At 44.9% G+C, this 19,493-nt stretch overlaps 2 protein-coding genes across 2 annotated transcripts; one reads left to right on the top strand and one right to left on the bottom strand.

The window, feature by feature from the left end:
- Window positions 1-1,131: 1,131 nt before the first annotated feature.
- Window positions 1,132-7,577, top strand: LMOD3 (leiomodin 3 (fetal)). The gene is made up of 3 exons (XM_009329813.1): window positions 1,132-1,624; window positions 3,483-4,865; window positions 7,049-7,577. The coding sequence occupies exons 1-3, from the start codon at window positions 1,334-1,336 to the stop codon at window positions 7,073-7,075; spliced, it is 1,701 nt and encodes a 566-aa protein (XP_009328088.1). The 5' UTR covers window positions 1,132-1,333; the 3' UTR covers window positions 7,076-7,577.
- Window positions 7,578-9,578: 2,001 nt separating this feature from the next.
- Window positions 9,579-11,863, bottom strand: ARL6IP5 (ADP-ribosylation factor-like 6 interacting protein 5). The gene is made up of 2 exons (XM_009329812.1): window positions 11,646-11,863; window positions 9,579-11,323 (listed from the first exon to the last, which is right to left on the bottom strand). The coding sequence occupies exons 1-2, from the start codon at window positions 11,806-11,808 to the stop codon at window positions 11,151-11,153; spliced, it is 336 nt and encodes a 111-aa protein (XP_009328087.1). The 5' UTR covers window positions 11,809-11,863; the 3' UTR covers window positions 9,579-11,150.
- Window positions 11,864-19,493: the final 7,630 nt, after the last annotated feature.

Here is a 19,493-nt window from a genome sequence, read left to right as displayed (position 1 = left end):
TACGAAAGACGCATTCGCAGTTGCAAGGCGAAGATTTGATTCGATACCCCCTGCAAAAAATATTTGAAATTATGAGAGGAAATCTTCCTAATCCAATGAACAGTCCGGACTGCAGCGTACTGAAATTGCACTGTAGTGGAAAAACTACCTGCCCATACTACTCTGCTTTTACAAGGCAGCCATGAGCACAGTGGTGTTGGAAATACAGTTTTCTGGTTTGCCGTGTAAATTTAGAAGCCTATAAAATATTCTGAACAAAGAAGGAGGTACTTCTTAGCTGGAATGGACACAGTGAAAAAAAGGATTTCAGGTAATCTTCTATAGTTACATCAGTTCTACGAATCTTAGCAAAGTAAATCTTTGTAGTTGCTTATTAATTCTGTAAAAAAAAAAAAAAATGGTAAAAAGTAGGAAAAGGATGAACCTGAGATGAACTGTCAGCCGAGATCTGTTGACAGTGCAAATAACGTCCATGGCCAGTCAAGAAACAGAGCATTGGCATTGCCCCCGGGCAGACTGGATGGGAGCAGGGCATGGATGTGCTGTGGGAAATGCTACGGGGAAATGCTCCCTGTGGGACTGCTCAGGCTGCTTCAAAGGGCTGGTGCCCGTCGCCACGTGGACCCCTGTCCCCAGGCACGAGGTGTGTGTTGTACCGACCGCTCACCTGCCTTTTTCCATCGTGGAGGATTTTACCTTAACCAGGATCTGGCGTTTGGGAGAGCTCATCAATTGCGCGATGGCTGCACTCACACCAAAACCCGCTGCAGTATTCAGTCCGGGTTTAGACCTGGCTAAAGGCAGTGAAGAGCCTGCAATCCCCGGCGCTTCTGAGATACCTGAGACATTACGGATACAGAGACCTTGTGCTGATTCTGCCCACGGTGCAGAATTTCACCCGTGAACCTCGCAGGTACCATTAATGTCACTCCACCCACCTACAGCGATTCAAGCGTGGGGTGAAGCGCTGAAAGGCGCAGTGCCCCAGGAATCCTCTAGAAAATGACCGCCTCCTGCCTTACTCAATGGGGGACGCACCAGCTGCGCTGAAATGTCAGAAGGGTTTGCACAGCTGACAGGTTGCTGGAAATGGAGCATGGCAGCATCGCCATAAATTCGCTTTATCCAGCCAAGTGCAGCTTAATATAGACTTAGCTGCACGGTCTGTCTCCCGCACTGAGACCGAGAGCTGCCACGGCTCATGACCAAAACATGAAGTTGTCGATTTAACCGAATGAACTACTGCTAGTGAGGGGAAAAAAAAATATATCCTTTAAAATTTATCTTTCTCTTTAGGTTTAAAAAGTAATAGAGGAAGGAGAGAAGAAAGAACATGTCTGAACTCAGCCAAAACTCTGACGAAGAAGTGTGTCCTGAGGACATCGATGAAGATGAAATCCTGGCAAACCTGTCCCCCGAGGAGCTAAAGGAGCTGCAGTGTGAGATGGAAGTCATGGCCCCAGACCCCGAAGTCCCAACTGGGATGATACAGAGGGATCAGACGGAGAAACCCCCCACGGGGAGCTTCGACCACAGGTCCCTGGTTGACTACCTGTACTGGCAGAAGGCATCCAGACGCATGCTCGAGGACGAGAGAGTTCCCGTCACCCTCTTGCCCTCTGAGGTAACAAACAAAAAATCACAGATATTTATTATGCATCTGCTGTGGGATCTGTTTTATAGCTTTAATAGCTTAACCTGCCTCTGCTTCTGTCCCTCACGTAAGGTACGGTACAAACAAATTTAAATTCATCCTAAAAGCCTCAGCAATGTCAGGATCCAGCTTGGACTGACATCAGGGTTAGTAACTTTTTAATTGCTTTTCCTAAATATTTATTTAAGCTTTTTAATATAAGAAAATCCTAATTCTGTTTCAGTAAAGCAAATCAGTGAGAAATTGTCATAAAATCAGTTTGGAGGATGTAACTCAAATTTGTTTGACTTTGCATATGGAACAACACCATATTGCTTTTCCATAGAAGACTACATTAATCATATGTATTAAACTAATTAATTGACAGAATTTACTGTCGTACTGGACAAAAACCCAAACCACTGCATTTTAACGATGTGAAACATTCACTAACGCCCAAGCATGCAAACTCCATGAACTAGTCCAACCCTTTTCAATACAGTACTTAAATTTATTCTACTATCCCTGTGACTTTGAAATAAAGTTAAGGTCATACTTAGATATTTTTCAGGATGAGGGCCACACTTAAAAATAGGTTAACAGAATGGAAACTTAGCCAGATGAAACATATCCGTACCTGAACCCAAGTGAATTTGAGGTAACTGATTTTTATTATTTTTTTTTAAACGCTAATGTTTTCGCTAATACACGACAGCACGGTACCTCACGGACTTCCCAGGGCAGGTTTCATGGGCTGCCTCTGGAGCGGGGAGGGAAATCTGTGGGTTTTTCCCCTCCTGCAACACTCTTACCCTCAAAGAAAAATTCTTTTTTTAACACTTCTGAGGTTAAATCTGGAATTTGAGAGTAGAGCTGCCTGCTGTCTTCACAACTGCTCAGGTGATCCCTGTGCTAAACCCAATCCACTACCACAGCAAATAGGAACCACAGCCCTGAGGGCAGAAGTGACTTTCTGACCATTTTGTCTGACTTTTGGTGAAGCACAAGCCATGACACTGCCCTGCCTGAACTAGCGCAAATCTTTTAGGAAAATATCTTGATCTTTATTAGCGCTTTATTAGCATTTCTCCGTGAGGGAGGATCCACTGCAAAAAGATGCTTGAAAAAAAATCCCGGCTAGGAGGGTCTCTGGAGATGGTGGAAGTTTGCAACTAGTTTTATATTGACGCTAGAAGCGCCGCTGCCTTGCAACACCTGTGTGCAGAGCCCAGGTTCCTGCCCAGTTTCCTACCTCTGGACCCAAAATAAAACTGAGCTTATATTTTGCTTCATCTTCACTGATGTGCTTCCTTAGCTGTGATGCTCTGGCAGGTACCAGAGCAGGCGGCCTTGTTGTCTCATGTGCTGGGTGACTCCACTGTCGTTACGATGTGCCCTCTTCACTCCTCCTTGGGCTGAACAGACAGTCAACGGTTAACGCTGATTTCCAATGGTTTGTGGCATACGAAATAAACTTTCTTGTCAAGGAAACGATAACAATTACATAAAATCCAGAAACAGGCTTTGGATCAAAGACTGTTAACCCCCAGAAGGGTTCAAGGACCACCTTAACATAGCATTAAATATGTACAGGATTTAATTGTCAGGATTTAATTTAATAGACAAAGATGAGAAATTGGTTTGCAGCCACTTTAAGAGCAATCGTTCCTGTGTTCCCAAGCAAGCCAGCACAGCCCTGACTTACAGGCAATTACACTTTTAAGGATTATTCTACAACGTATGGGCATAGAGGTATCTAAATCCAGTTGCTACATGTTTATTTGAGCAGAAAGTTAATGCAACAAAGCCACGTTCAATTATTTCAGCTGTGAGGTTTTGTCTTCCTCAGAGAAGCGCTGCGGAGGAGGCGGAAGGAAAGGCCGGCGGCAGCGGTGAGGTGGCTGGCAGGAGGGTGCCAGGAGTAGAGGAAAAAGAGAGACATTACAAAAACGAGCACTTGTCCAACTCAGCAACACAATTTAGGGAGACAAACAAAGGTGGAAGCGAGAAAGGGAGAGAGGAGGAGGAGGAAGAGGAGGAGGAAGAAGAAGCAGAGGAAGAGGAAGATGATGAAGAAGAGGATGAAGAAGATGAGACTGAATTGGAAACAAAGGAGACTTACACCAATGAGGACCATTACAGCGATCAGATGAGTAAGAAACCAGGTACAGAATCAGGAGAAATCACAGAAAAGCCAAATGAAAATGAAAAGAAAATATCAAAATTAAACATCCCCAAAAAGTTAGCGCTGGATACCAGTTTCATGAAGCTAAGTGCCAGGCCCTCAGGAAATCAAACCAATTTAGAAGACAGTTTGGAGAAAGTCCGAAAAAACAACCCGGATGTGAAAGAGCTCAACCTGAACAACATAGAAAACATCCCCAAAGAAATGCTGATAGACTTTGTCAATGCCATGAAAAAGAATAAGAACATAAAAACGTTCAGTTTGGCCAACGTGGGGGCCGACGACAACGTGGCGTTCGCGCTGGCTAACATGCTGCGGGAGAACAGGAGCATCACCACGTTGAACATCGATTCCAATTTCATCTCTGGCAAAGGGATCGTTGCTATCATGAGATGCCTGCAGTATAACGAGACGCTGACGGAGCTCCGCTTTCACAACCAGCGCAGCATGCTGGGTCACCAGGCAGAAATGGAGATCGCCAGGTTGCTGAAAGCCAACGCCACCCTCCTTAAAATGGGGTACCACTTCGAACTGCCGGGGCCCAGGATGGTGGTGACCAACCTGCTCAGCAGAAACCTGGACAAGCAGAGGCAAAAGAGGCAAGAGGAGCAAAGGCAGCAGCAAATGAAAGAGCAGAGGGAGTTGATAGCGATGCTGGAAAATGGACTTGGGTTGCCTCCGGGGATGTGGGAAATGTTGGGGGGACCGCTGCCCCAGCCGAGGATGCACGAACCCCCGCAGGCCCCGAAACCACCTGTCCCCGCGGCTGTGTCTCTGAGCAAAAGGCAGGAGAGCGTGAGGCAGCCGGCCCCGGAGCAGCCGTGCAGAGAGAAGCCCGCCAGCTTCAGAGTGGTCAAGCTGAAGAAGATTCAGCGCAAACCTGCCGTGCCGGAGTACGTGGAACCCGCCGAGAAAACCAACCTCAAAGACGTCATCAAAACGCTTAAACCAGTTCCCAGGAGAAGGCCACCTCCCCTCGTCGAAATAACCCCAAGAGATCAGCTACTAAACGACATTCGTCAGAGTAACGTCGCTTATCTTAAACCGGTAAGTGCTTAGCGATGGCCGCGAGGGGAGGGAATCGCATTCACCCAGCACGCTCCGGAGCTGTCGTTTGAAACGTCGGCCATTCGGTGGGGCTTGCAAACGCACCCGCATGCTGTGTGTCGCCGTCGTTTTGCATCAGGCTGCCATTCCTGGGATGCAGGTGATTGTTTCCCCTGGCAGCACTAAGGTACGGCTTGCACAGAGAAATGACAGCAAGCGCCGAGGCTGCAGCCTCGCGCATCCCTGTCTGCATCCATACAGGTGGAAGAAAGGAAAGTCACTCAGGAGGTAAACAAAACCACAGAAACTTGACATTAGCGTACTAGTAATAGCGTATTAGTTATGATAGGCAAATGCTGTTGTAAGATGTTTGCTTCAGGAGAGCAACAGGAATTATTTTTCACATTAGTCTGTCCTCAGTCCCCTATAAAAACCATGTTTCTCTTTCCGGCAGCCCCGTTTTCCTTCAGCTCTCACCTTACCTGGCCCATTTGCTGCCAGTGTTTCAGTTTACCCCTTTATCAAAAGAACTTACCCAAGGTCACTTAAGAAACTGCACAGAGGCAGGAACTGGGTTTCCAGTAACGCGCTGGCCACGCTCCCCTGCCCCTGCCTGCCCCCACGGTGGGTGCCCAGGCCCCTGGGCTGGCCATGGTGAGTAACCGCGCTCCTTCCGCGCTGCCACAAACCCGCCGGGCCAAGGCTGCGGGAAGCGAGAAGGGTCTGCGGTACAGTCGTGGTCCAGGGCTGCCTTCGGTTGGTCTGGTTTAAATGAAATTAAAACCTTTCGTGTGAGAGGGAAGTCCCAAACTGTGATAGCTGGGATAACTGCCTCTTGGTGATGCTCTTACTTGGGTACCAAATTCATGGGCCACTTCTCAAAATGCTGGCCACCAGATTTAACCTTTTGCTTTCTTGAAATGTTATATTTCTTTGCATTGTACCATTATTCAAGAAATACTAAAAGCTGACTGATGTACTTGTAGCTAGTGATGTTGATGCATCTGTTTGCATTGCTAAGGCTAGAGGAAGAGGACAGAAAATCCTTTGCAATTAAAAATGGTCAAGTAGTATTTTGTAATTCCTATTTTGTTTAATATTGATATTTTTATATAGTGGGCCACATTTTGCTTTCATTTATACCTACACAGAATAATTACACTCAGTAATTCCAGAGAGAGTAGTTTGTCTTGAAATTTTGGCAGGGGCACATCCTGCAGTGACCCTGGTCGAGGTTTAACATGAACGTTCTGGCCCCAAATCAAGTTTTGGGGCTGCGGTTTCTCCTGGCCAGTCCGACTTGGCTGCAGCCAGGGCCTCTCCTCAGGGCACTTCTGGCCTTTCTAGGCCAGTCTAGGTTTTGCATTTTGCTGCCATGTCTAAGACGACGAGACCTGCGCTTGCAAAGGTCACGGTTTATCTGTACACGCCAAGATGGTGCTTGGTCCATCATTGCCACTGGATCTGCTGCCTCCCCTCCTCGCAGGAAGATGGAGGATGATGGCGCCGGTGCTCTGCCAGGCACAGCCCTCACTTCACACGGCAGCGATTAAGAAACCCAGGTGCTGCCTGGTACCAGGGAGCAATAGTGAAAGCCAGCCATGCCCCCCCAAATCCTCGGAAGAGTTTTATAAATGAGGGCTATGGGGTTTGGGGTGGAGAGGTCAATCCATGGTCCATCCTAAATGGGCCAGGTAACAATTGATATCACAGCCCATGGAAAGGTGAAGCAACGGACACATATATTGGGGTTTTGGGGTTGGTTTTTTGTTTGGTGGTTTTTGGGGCGGTTTTTTGGTCCTCTGTCATTGGGCCAAAGGGCTTGGATTTGGGGCATTAGGGTTTTAGTCTCACCTGCCTGCGTGAACTTGGTAACTCCTTATTTGCCTCGATATCCACAGCTTCACCTCTAAAATCGGGTTTTGCTGCTTGAGCCGAGCTGCGTGTTTGTTTGCTCCGTGGTGGGGCTCATTGCTTGCAAATTGATTTCCTGGGCATTAAGAATTGCAAACAGCAAGTGGAGAATTACAAACAAAAGAAATTCCCAACCAGAGCTCCTTAGAGCTCCCATCTGTTGTATTTTTGATCTTTTAACAGTTTCTGAAGCTTTGTATTAAACTAAATGGGTTTGGGAAATAAGACTGAGAAGCTTCCTCCTCCTAATACATACCGTCCTTGTTCAGGTGCCATTGCCAAAGCAGCTGGAGTGAGAGACCAGACTGCCCCAAAGAAAACAACTTGGAATAAAGACTATTCAAGTTCTGCTTACAACTGTTCCAGCAGATGTTTTCTGCAGAACCCAGGTGGTATATCTGACTCTTTGGGAACAAAGCTTGTGAAACACACTTTTGTAAGTGTGGTGAAAACGGCTGGCATGGGAAAAGTCAGTGCTAAGCGTTTCCATCAGGTATAAAACAACCCCGGTGCCATCTGTCTGCCAAGTGGATTTGAGGCTCCAGTTTGTTGTGGGAGTATTTTCTCAGAGGCATCAATAACCTTGTCTTTCTAGTTTGTCAGCAAACTATTTTGCTTCCACATTGTCCTTCTGCTGCCAGATTCTGCAGGAACATGCTGTGCTTTATCTTATCTTTCTTTTCACACACATGCTCCTTTATTATTCTCTTGTCCATGAGAAATGTATCTGGTTTCCATGTATACAGCTTCATTTTTTAGGCTAAGGAAACAGAAATGAAATAAAGCTCTCTCCGTAAGATGTGTGCAGCACTTCCTTGGCTAACAAGACCCTCAGAGAACAGAACGACTGCTCTGGTACATCAAATGCCTCAGCTTGATGGTTTCAAGCTACCTCTATTGCAGAACATAGTTTAGTTGGTATTGTACCTGATCAGCATATAAAAGATGATGTCATGCTCTGTTTTGAGAGCTGTAATCTTCATTCACCTCTGCCTATGATGTAATCCTTAATGACAGCCACCTTGGAGCGCACTGAAATGCCATTTCAGGCCTCCCTCCACACCACTTTTAAGTGGCAGGAGGATGAGCCTTACCCCTCTCTTTGCCAGGGGTTTAAGAAACTCATCGTTCCTCCTAGTATGGGGTGTGAATAGCATGTCTCACCCCTAGCAGGGCTGGATATGATGGGTTTAAACCTGCATATACACTACTTAGTTTTTCCTTAATATTTTTCTGAAATTTTTTTCTCCTTCCCTTTTTTAATCACATTAGATTTTTTTTGCTGCAAGCCTTTTTTGTAAAGCAGCTACAGGTAAGTCACACTCTCGTGGAATACATCCACAAGAGACCAGTTGGGTTTGGTTTTTTTGTTTGTGGAGTTTTTTAAAGAAAGCCATTTAAAGCTATAAGGCACAGGGAAAAAACCAAAGCCTTTCCCTTTGCTAACGTGCAGCTCCCCGGCCTTCCTGTGGCTGACACACTTGCTCAGAAGGCACAGCTTTGCAGCTCCTGGCAGGACTTCCCGCAGGTGAGTTTCTCCTTGCCCCTGCCTGTAACTCTTAGCAACCTTCCCCTGGCAGCTATATCCCAGTCCCACCCTGCTCCCCCTCCCCACGTTTGTTATAACAGCCCGGTAGTGTCAGCAACGTCCAGGATCTCTTTGAATCCCAGGTAGTCTCCACTATCATTAGTTCAAGTTTTCATTTACCCTTGTCCTTTTTGTATCTATCACCTGGTCTCTTTCAAATCTCCATCTTCCAAACTTGTAAAGCTCCTTCTCAGCTCTGCTTCTGTCTGCAACCGTAATGCCACAGACTTGAGAAACCTGGTTGATGTATTGCTTAAGACACAGCAAGTAGTTTTTAAGTATCACATAAGGGGGAGGGGAGAGCCATTTCTGCATGGCAGAGACATAAAAAAAGGAAGTAACACTTTCATTGCACCCGTTTCATACAGCCCTCTCTTTTTTGTAAAGGATAAAAGTGGGAAAGGGAAGGAACTTGGTACTTTTAACCAAGCCCTCGCATGGAGCATGGCAGCAAGTGACAAGTGCAAAAAGCAACTCCCCCAGAACGCTCTTAGAGCACGCCACTCTCCATACTGACTTCCAGGCCAGGCTAGCGCGGCCAAGACCTCAGCAGTTAGGACAGGGAGTTACAGAGGAAAATAAAATATAGTGTTTTACAATCTACAAATCAGGCTGCCAGGCACAGATTACTGCTACACCCAGAAGCAGCCGACACGTATTGCCAGGGTATATACAGCAGGACCCTGCTCCGATCCATGTTCTCCCACTGAGCAGCCTCTTGAGCAATCACAGGAGGAGGGAAGCAGCCAGATACAGAGACCGCACTGCTCTGCAGCAGAGTTGGCTTCCTAGCCCTGCTGAAGGCACAGATCCCAGTAACCTTAGAAGCAGAAATCCCTCCTAGATAATGAAAAGAAATTTAAAATCCCAGTTAAGTAGAATTATATGAGACCGAAACAGCATGAACAAATGCTTATGTACTCCACCTCTGTAGAGAAGCCTTTGTAAGGATGCAAGAGCAAGGCCATAACAGTCCTGCAGCTCAGAGCTCCCTCAGGCCTCAACAAAATTAATACAGATAGATACAGAGCATTCAAAGCCAGCAGCTCATCACAAGCGTGGGCTTGCGACACGAGCTGCAGGGTGGCGGCAGATCTCCCACCGCGCCACCCCCCCCCCCGCCACTCTGGGGAACGCTACCAACCGTAGAAACAGGGACAAGCTCAAATTCCCAGCCACTTTTCCCAACCTGAAATAAATGCACTCAGTAATCACCATTAGAGTTTATTTTTCTTCATAACTGTGCAGTTTTTAAAATTCTACAGTAATGATGAAGTCATAGGCTACTACGTTCTTTAAGTGTGGAAACAGTTTTCAAAAAACAAAGACCATGCGCTACAAGTGAGGAACAGGCCATTGACTCTTCAGCTGGAATATACAGACATTTTCAATAAATACTGATCACTTTAACACTTAAATGGAATGACATGTTCAGATTTCTACACAGTCCACTATGAAAACAGCATGGTAAGTTACGCAAAAGCTTCAACTTCAAGGATACTTACTTTTTTGTTAAATTAATTACTTTATTAGAAAAGAGAAATGCAAGAATATTTGAAATGGAGTGTCACCTGGACAACTTTTCCCCCCCCTATTTTTGGTAAGCTCCTGTTATCAAGATAATTCCATCAGAGCTGGCAGTTAAGTTAAAATATATATAAAAGAATCCCACACACCACTTTCAGGAGTTGTTACAGGCAAATATCTTTGTGAATTTGGAATGGGTTTTCAAAAACTTGACATTTATTGCTTTTACTTGTAAACCTGAAATCCAGTTTATTCCTTTGAAGACTGTCAGAAGTACAGAGTCAATGAGATGCATGTTTTACTTATAACTTTGCATTCTGGTTAAGAAGAAAGAAAAAGATGACCCACGCTCGAGAACACACATACACCTCCATCTACAAAACAGCCTATACAGACTAAAGCAGAACAAGGTAAGTCCTAAACTAGTAGTATTTAGAAACAGCAATAGGGTAGAAACCTAGCTCACCGAACAATTCTGAAAACTTTTTTTCCTCCCACGGTTGGCCATAGTTTAGCTGGTATGCAAGTTTGGCTCTCCTGCAGAGAGGAGCGGTTTCTATAGGTCAAGATTTCGGAGAGAACAAAGGTGCATTTTACTGGAACTGACAGAGGCACAGTGCCATATATATTCCTCATGCTTAGATCTATTTAGACCGTTCCCCGGCTGCTAAAGGAGGAATGTGAGGTGAGGACGGGAACCCATATTCGTTACAAGTATTGCACTGTTTTACCGCTTGCCAGTTAAGCTAGTGACATGGTCTCAATACAGACCGCCGGAGGTGAAGGATTTGGAGGCTGCAAGAGATACCTACTTTTGACACATTCCAGCTCACCTTGAATATTGCCAGCCTGAAGGTGCTACCCAGCATAAACTGGCTAAACTGCCCTCTTGTAGAACTGAACTGAGATGAAAGGGGTGTTACTTTTAATAGACAAATTTGCTACAAGACAGTTTGAGAGACTGCATTCCATAGGTTTCCATCTCTTCCTCCTCTACCCCCCAGAAGAGACAAGCAAACACGTTTAAGTTAGTATGTATTTGTGTAAACACCAGAACATTTTGCTATACAATAGAAAAAAGTTGCTGCTCTTATGTTCTTAGAGGAGCCCTGAAGATCTTGGAATACCTGTATCCTGCAACTATTAATCTGTATCACGTGCATTTCCTGTTTTGTACACAAACTGAAAGCAAGCTTGAACAATAGTAAATAGCAACTACACTCCTGCAACAGATAAAAATGCCAGGTTGCAGCTGCTTACTCCTTCACTTTAGATATGTAGTCAGCCAGTTTGTTGATACTATCCTCTTGCTGTTCTAGAGCATCCAGTATGATGCCCATCGGGGTCTTCTTCAAGCCTATTCCTTCCATCTTGTTCTCCAGCTTGTTCTTTATGTTCCGGAGCCTCAGAGAAGCATGGACAAACATCACTGCATGACAGAAACACGCTTATTATTAATGCCCAAGGAATGCATAGTTCTTGCAGCATTCATCTTAACACACGCTCTGATGCCATGACATCACTGGAAGAAGATGAAGTCTCAATGACCGCTTAAGTAACCACAGGTACCCGTTTAATAATAACATTAAAGATGGCTTGTGCTGTTTTGTGTGTCCCCTTCCCCCCAGTTTTGTTTTGGGATCATTTAAATAGAGACAGTAAAGGCAACAGACAATTTAGACTCTGCAGCCTTATTTGAGAAAGCTCAAGTCACATGCCCCTAGCCCCCAGAGAAGAGGCAAAATACTTACAGAGGAGAGGAAGCGTGATCCCAAACATGAACACCATGACATCTCCCAGATAGGAGATCAAGAAGTAGCTAGACAGCATGATGACCACTACAAATGTGGTTGGGTACTGCTTCTTCAGTCTGCGGAGTACATCCTTGTTCTGCGATACCCACACAAACCCCATGAACACCAGCACCACCACAGTACCACCAATAAGCTAATTCAGGGGACTCAGAAATCTGGAGAGAAGAGGAGAAAAAGAAGAAAGTGTCCTGTTTCAGAGCCTTCATGACTTGTGTCCATACAGCAAACACCTAGCTCACTGGTAACTTGTTACTAGGGAAGTAAGGCATCAAGAAGTGAGTTATTGCTGTCAAGACCTTTATCAACCTCAGATTTTTAGGCAGAGGCTAAATAAAGCAACAAGTGCAACCGAACGAGCAACCCTTAGCAGTGAGTTTAGATAATCTTTGTCTTGATGTTCTCTTCCTGAGCATAGCTCATAGTTTCTGCAGCACCTCATCGATAGAAGCACTTACCACCAGGACCCCTCCTACCCGTGCAATCAACACATTCACTTGATATCAGACCCCGAGTTAGCAAATCCCGAGAGCAGATGGAACCAACAATCAGTTGCCCAAGGGATTGATCTTTTCCCTACGCATGACCAAAACCAGGCTCAGCCTGGGCCTTCAGATGCACTAGCTTTTCATATTATCTTGTCTAGGTTTGCAAGATGGGAAAGGCAGGGGAACACTGAGTAAAGGAATTTACTTCGTTATTGTTTATTTCTGAATAAACCTTCTTATTGGTTTACACCCAAACAAGATAATTTTATGAACCTGCAGAAGGAGTACAACAGATGGAAGCCCAGTCCCAAGCATGCCTGAGAGTCAGAAGGAACTGACTGGACTATGGCATAAACGCCTTGCAGGAAGAAGAGACAGGCCTGGCAAGAGGGTCACTGCTGAGGTTTGTGTTCTATTATTGTTATCGGAGTTACCAAGCAAATCAAGCCATCGAGTGGATCAGCTTTGGACTATAAACAGCAAGTCCCTTTTTTGGACCAGGGCAAGAACATCACCTGCTCAAACCACTTCCCCAAGTATTTAGAGCTTGTTTAGAATCAAGCTTCCAGCAATGACTTTGCTTAGCTTGTTTCTGTACTCACACAAAGTCCAGGCTCTATTATATTTCACTTATATAGTAATAAGTTATGTGATTCCATGTGCATTCTGATTTTCTTGCTCGTATGTGCACTGATCTAATTACACAGCAGCTGAGGGCTCTGAGCTGCTACAACTATGACAGCAGCGTAACGCTGCCCCAATAAAGCCAGATGTAGTCAAGATTTCCTCTTGCAGACTTTGCAGTCAGTCTTACTGTTCCAAAGCTAACAGGCACAATGACTCACCACTCCACCCCACTGCTGAGGAGGATGCTATGGTTTGTGGTCTGTGCTGCATATCCGGCACAGGCAGAAGAAATCTGTTGCTGGACTGGTATGCCAACACTTTACCTGCAGTGCCAGAGAGCATTCTCCTAGAGAAGGAAGAACCCCCAAGAATTATTTCAGAGCAGAGACTGGCTCTTGATTCTTTAAGTCAGTTGTGCCAACAGGAGACAGGACGACTGGATGGAAAGAGATTAAAATTCAGACTGGTTTCCCCACCTGCTTCTGCTACTCATGCCGAAAAGCCAACAGGGCTTTTTGGAAGTGGTGACAGGGCGGACTTGCTTGTTGCATCTGAGTCACTCCCTGTAGCCAACCAGATTATTTTTAGCTCTGAATTGTCAATCTTAAGTTTCCAGGCTGGAAAAAGTGAACAGCATTGCTGTGGAAAGAAATCAGTTTCATCTGTGCTCCTTTGCAGCAGGAGAAGGAGGGTGACTCATGACTGGACCGCATGAGTGCCTGGCTTATATACATACTACTGGACATACGAGATTCTTAAAGTAGAAGTCACCTCCACATCACAGCCAGCTTGGAGCAGAAACGGCCAAACTTACTCAGACAACTCACAGCAACCAATTTTTTGTTCCCAAAAATCTACAGACAAGATAATCCTGGAAGCAACAAAGGGCTCGGCAGAGCTCCACTCTACATTTCCCATGTGTCTGGTAAATACTCTCAAAGCTTTATCTTCCCTACCTTTCCCTCTACTCTCACTACAACCTCAGAAACTGGTGGTGAAGAGCAATCCCTCCATATTTATAAGGAAGGGACCAAAGACTTCTCTGCTCTACACTTCTTTCTGGTATTACACAGGTTCTGTATAACTGACTGGCTGTAAGGGATGTGGAAAAAAAAAAAAAAGGAAATGCTTCAAAAGATCCCACTTTCCTGGGGAAAGGTATTTGAATTACATGTTTTCTGAAGTGGGCTGCATTCCAACATGTACAAGGAAACAGTGAACATAAGTATCAAATGAAGTCATTCAGAGCTACATGAAAACAGATGGGTATAGCAGTTGCCACTAAAAACTGATATTAAAATTATCAGCCATGTGTCCACAGACTTCAATACTCTTCATTACAGTACTGGATAGGGTGTCATATGCCAAGCTCCCCTTTACTGCTTGACTCGCCCACAGCATAATTAACAGCACTATCTGAGATTCCTCTAGAAATTCATATATAGAAACTTCTTCTCCAGCAAAGGCATTTTTTGGGAAGGCAGACCTCCATTATCCAGTTTCACTCAGATCTGTTGGCACACTGCTCTCGGTAACATAACAGCTAAAGACCAAAATGGAAAAAACATGGACACATTATTTTAGAATGCCAGTGTCTGGGGAAAAGACAGCTGTATAACAGCCCTAGAAGTCACCTTATAATTGAGCCACCAACATTGATATTGGCCTTATTTCTATACAGATCAGAACACAATATACCAAATTCATGCTCAGGCGAGAAGGCTGGATGTCTTTCAAAGCTGCAGAGACAAGGTAAGTGACCAGCCATTAAGTATATTACAAGATACTTTCTAAATATAATTCCCTTTAGCAGGGATTTATGAGACCTCTCAAATACCTAAAAGTGTAATGCATGGAACTGTCAGCACGGCCATGGTGTGACAATTTGAGTCTACACTGCTCAGATGACTTAGGGGAAGAAAAACTCTTTTGAGGTTGGAGAAGAAAACCACTAACTCCCACTACCCTGAAAGGAGTCAGTATGGCAGGACTAAATAATATTTGGGCGTGCTAACAGCCCAGATGGATGATCTTCTGAATTGCTCTCTGTGGTGGGCAAGGTACAACTCTGGTAGGACACTGTGACCTCCAGTACAGCTGGGACAAACTGGAAAGGGAAAGCTGTCACCTAGATTCAGTTCCAGCAGTGCTGCAGAGCAACTTGCAATTACACTCCTACTGCCCTTCAGAGACCAGGTTTCCTTCAGCATCTGCTTCAATACAAAGTAAAGAGAAGGGAAAAACAAATAAAACAAAAGAAACATCCTGCCTGGCTTCAGGCTGCAGGGACACAGGCATTGTCCTGTGCCAAGTAGCACCGTGGGACGCTTTGTATTTGTGGAAGTAGTATCAGAAGACAGCAGAGATGGAGCAGCGGGGGGTGTAGTTGTGTGGGAAGAAGTACTGGTAGCGAAGCAACTACTTCTAGCCAGCAAAAACAGATAAGGTGAGGTTGGGTTTTTTTTTTTTTTACTGGATCCATATTTCTAGACTCTGCCCTACATGCATCACAAGACAGGTTGTATTTCCCATATAGGTGCAAGAAAGCCCAGAGCTCTGAGCCCAGAATGCTCAGTGACTTACCACATCACCTCTTCTTGACAGGTTATTTCATATCTGCACACTCGTGCACAGCCTTATAGCAGGAGAGGTGAGCAGTTACTTGGAGAATATACGCTATAGTGTTTTTTTTTAAGGCGCATCCTTTGTGCAAGACAAGAAGCCTCCAGCAGCATGACCCCAGAAATAGGACAGGCCACATAAAAAGCAAAAGCAAGCTAGCTCCATCCTTAAACAATTTCCATTTTAGATGACTGTCTCAGGGTGATTATTCAGCAGTTGCTGTCACATCTGTTTCTTTTGCACGTGACCAGGCAAGTCTGAACAAAGGCACTGAATAGGAGATTTCCAGCCATTGAGAACAACATCTTTCTACTTTGAGCAACTCAGTTAGGCCATTATATCAAGTACGCATGAAAATTCCCTTTTAGAAGGCCTTTTGCTCCATCGTGTTCCAAGTGGTGGGCAGGTTAGAGCACTTAAATGCTTCCTTTCTCATTTGTATTAATTTAAACAACTTTATCGATAAAGTTCTGCCTCCTCTCTCCCCATACTTCCAGCTTCAATGAGGTTATATAGCTGTAACTAGAAGTAGCACATAAAACTATATATGGCATGTTGTCCCAGGCGATAGCCCTCAGCATCCACAGATTTAGCAATGCTTCTTTACTTACTGTTGATCACTTACATTCCTTTGAGAACAGGAGGCAGATTCCTTTCTGCAGAATTGCCAGACTTTTATGAAGTTATGTACTACTATTATTATGAAACATATGTTTTAAAGCGATGTGTTTTGCCCGCTCATTCTTAATCTTTCATTAGGCGTTAGAGAAACTAAGCATTTTGCTGCTCTGGAGTCTTCGTTTTGGCAAGGGAATTGTTATAAGCACATCAGCTAAGGTAGTGGCCTGGGGGAGAAAAAAAAACAGACACACACTGGTTGATTGCTAGGGGTTGTGCAGATGGACACTAGATGTTTTAGGGAAGAAGTGGCAAAGGAAAGAGACATCAAAGCTCAGGCTGCAGAGAAGATATTATGCCAGAAGAGAAAGAAGGCTCTTAGATGCAGCACTCTGAAATCCAGTATGTCTTTTAATACTGTCAGAATTAGAAACTAATTTTTAGCAAGTACATGGCAACAAAGGCCTAGAAGAAATTACATCAATTTAAGTAGTTAAGTTTGAACTGCAAGACAGAGAAGCCTTGTTGGAGTAGGTGAAAGCACAGACAAATTCCACTTATTAACCAGACTGATTGTTTGAGGGAGAGCTGCAAGCTGTCGTGGGAGGCACTAATTTTAATGAATATCTGTATAGCACTCACAATGTCAGGGCCCTGGCTCAGGGTAAGAACACGCAGTCCAGTTCCTATACAACTGGGAGAGAGGACATAATTTGATTTAGTGAAGATCTTGGTTTCTATCAGCAGTCTACTGCAAGAGAGGTTGGGGGGGTGGGGGAAGGAAAAGAAAAGAGTACACTAGTCCGGCTTCATTCTTAAAGAAATTTGCAGGGCGGAGAGGGTGGAAGAGACAAGGCTGCTACCACCAGCCTGTATTAGTACAGTGGCGTTAATTAAGTAGTTTTAGTTTTCTGTTCACTGATTTATTATTTTCTACCTCTCCCGGCAGGCCGAAAGTAAAATTTACATTGTTGCAAAGCACAGAACCTCATTTACATGTAACAGCTACCGGAGAAGGCACACGGAGGGGGGAAGGCAGGGAAACGATGCAGCAGAGACCATTACAATTCCACTACGCTCACAGGAAGGTTATTCCCCACCTTGCGGAGAGATGGTAAAAGACTGGAGAGGACAACTTTGTTGTACGAGAGGCAGTAAACTCAAGCCGTGGCAATAAGCACTGTACTTCCAGTATCAAGAAAGCTCTAGGCTACAATTTCTACGTCAGCCCAGCACCACCACAGCTACCAAGTACTATGATAGCTGAAAATATCACCCCTGCATTACAAGTCCATCTATATAATTAAAAGGTTTAAGGACAGGTAGAGTTGGTCATGGGCTAAGTTTAGTCTGGATCACAGGAAGACCACTGCATTCATTAGCAGTTTCAATAATCCTGCCCCTAGGCCTATATACAGCCCTGGAGTTCCTAAAAAGCCATGAGTCACCATTTATCACTCAGGGATTCCTGCCCATTACAGATGAAGTGCAAGACAACAACTTAGTCATCAATTTGAATTTATGGGGAGAACTTTCTTTACCTTTCTCCCAAAGCCACAGTCTGGCCAAGCGAAAAATCTTTCTAATAAAAGAAATGGATAGTTTTTCTCTACTGAAGTGTTATCCTGCTTCCTTTAGGGTTCTCTTCTCGTCCTCTTTTACTTCAGTGTTAGAAGAATCAGATTCGTCATATACCAAAGGCTTTAAGACATGCAATAAAAAAAACCTGTTTGAGATCAAAAATCCCACTCCAGGCCTTCCTCATCCATAAGTTTTCAACTCAGAGGGTTACCACTCAATATTAAGATATTAGAATTGCAGTTCTGATATTAATCTCTCTCTATCTCCTGTAGCTCTCTTCCTCCTCCATCTCCCACCCCAGCAAAATAGCGGGAAGTAAGCGGGACATATATCACCCTTGATCCGAGTTCAAAAGGAGGAAGGAATTTAGGAGACTGAGTAAAAGCTGCTGCCATCCCAGTTTTCCAACCAGAGATATCAAAACTGTTTACATTCTGCCCCCACCTTCTTGGGAAAAGAGCTGTCCCCCTGCTTTCCAGGGCCACTGTGATTTACTTACTCATTTAGAGCTGGCTACAGCATCGCGCTGCTAAACAAAGGTAGATGAACACAGAAGTTTAGGCCAAGGTGGTATAAGAACAGCAAGACCATGGAAGTCTAATTTTACCAGTCCAGTAGTCTACTGAACTGACTGCAACATATCCCCACCAAAATTAAGAAGAAAGCCTAAACCTTTAACCATGATACGCATCAGGAAGAAAAAGCAGGGTTCTCAGCTCCTCCTTTCACAGAGCGCAGGCCAAAACTCTCTGCAACCCAGAGAATCTTCACCAACTTAGATGCTGGGTCAACAGCTTCAGAAGCCCTAACAAGATGCAGACTGCTTAACAGAAAAAATGGATTTAGGGGAAGAATTTTAAGCCTCTGCAACATACAAGATAAGATACACTTCAGCCAAAACCACTCTGGCTGAGAGGCTGGGCAAGTCTCCAATTTAAGCATTCGCATTTGCACATTGTTGTGAAGAGCGGAGTATTCCAGTTTCTGTATCAAAAGCTTAATCATCAGCCTCTGCTGCATCTCTTGCTTAAGAGCTTTCTGACCAAAGACCCTAGAGCAATACTTGAAGAAGAATCACATAGGCTTTGATTCAAAAGAGGATTATAAGGTTATTTCCCAACTCTCTTCAGGAAAGGCAGGCCTGACAGAACATCATACCAGCAGAAGGTCCTGCCTCGAAGGTCTCAATCCTGCCCACCAAGATGAAATGGATGGGTACCTTATTTATTTTATGTTAAAGGTTTTTCAGTATGAGCTAGCTCAGAAATAAGAAAGGCTTGCTCTGTCCCCTGGACATACGCTTAGAACTGTAACAGACAGCAGAATTCACCTTTTTTTTTTTTTTAATTCAAAGTGAAGCTTATCCCAGCTTGAGCAGTCACACTGGACAGATTTAGTGAGGAAGTGCAGATCACTGCGCAGGAGGCGGCTCAGTTTTTCAGAGAGCAGCAACATCCAGCACACAAAACCATGGCTGCTTTCTGCCAGGCGCACAGTGTCCCGCGACAAGCTGGGTGCCTGGAGCCCTCTCCCTTGGACAAAAGGGCTCGATGCACAATCCATGGAAGAGGAAGATGAGGGGGAGTCCTCAGATCTGTTAGACCCCCACCAATAAATGAATAAATCCTAAACCCTACCCAACACTCCTAACCTAACAAGCCCCCCCTCCACAAGGGAGGCTGTAATCAGGCCTTAATTTTTTAAGTATTATTATGACACCAGGTAAATCAGAGGTTTAAGGAGAGGCAGAGGAAGGGAAAGTCAAGCTTCCCCGCCCCCCCGACATCCCAGCCGGCAGCGCAGCACCCGGGGCCGGGCCGGGCCGGGCCGGGCCCATTCCCGCGGCACCGGG

The sequence above is a fragment of the Pygoscelis adeliae genome, unplaced genomic scaffold, assembly GCF_000699105.1.
Source record: "Pygoscelis adeliae isolate BGI_AS28 unplaced genomic scaffold, ASM69910v1 Scaffold67, whole genome shotgun sequence".
Lineage (NCBI taxonomy): Eukaryota > Metazoa > Chordata > Aves > Sphenisciformes > Spheniscidae > Pygoscelis > Pygoscelis adeliae.
The sequence above is the reverse complement of the archived record's forward strand: the minus strand, read 5'-3'. Positions and strand labels throughout refer to the sequence as shown.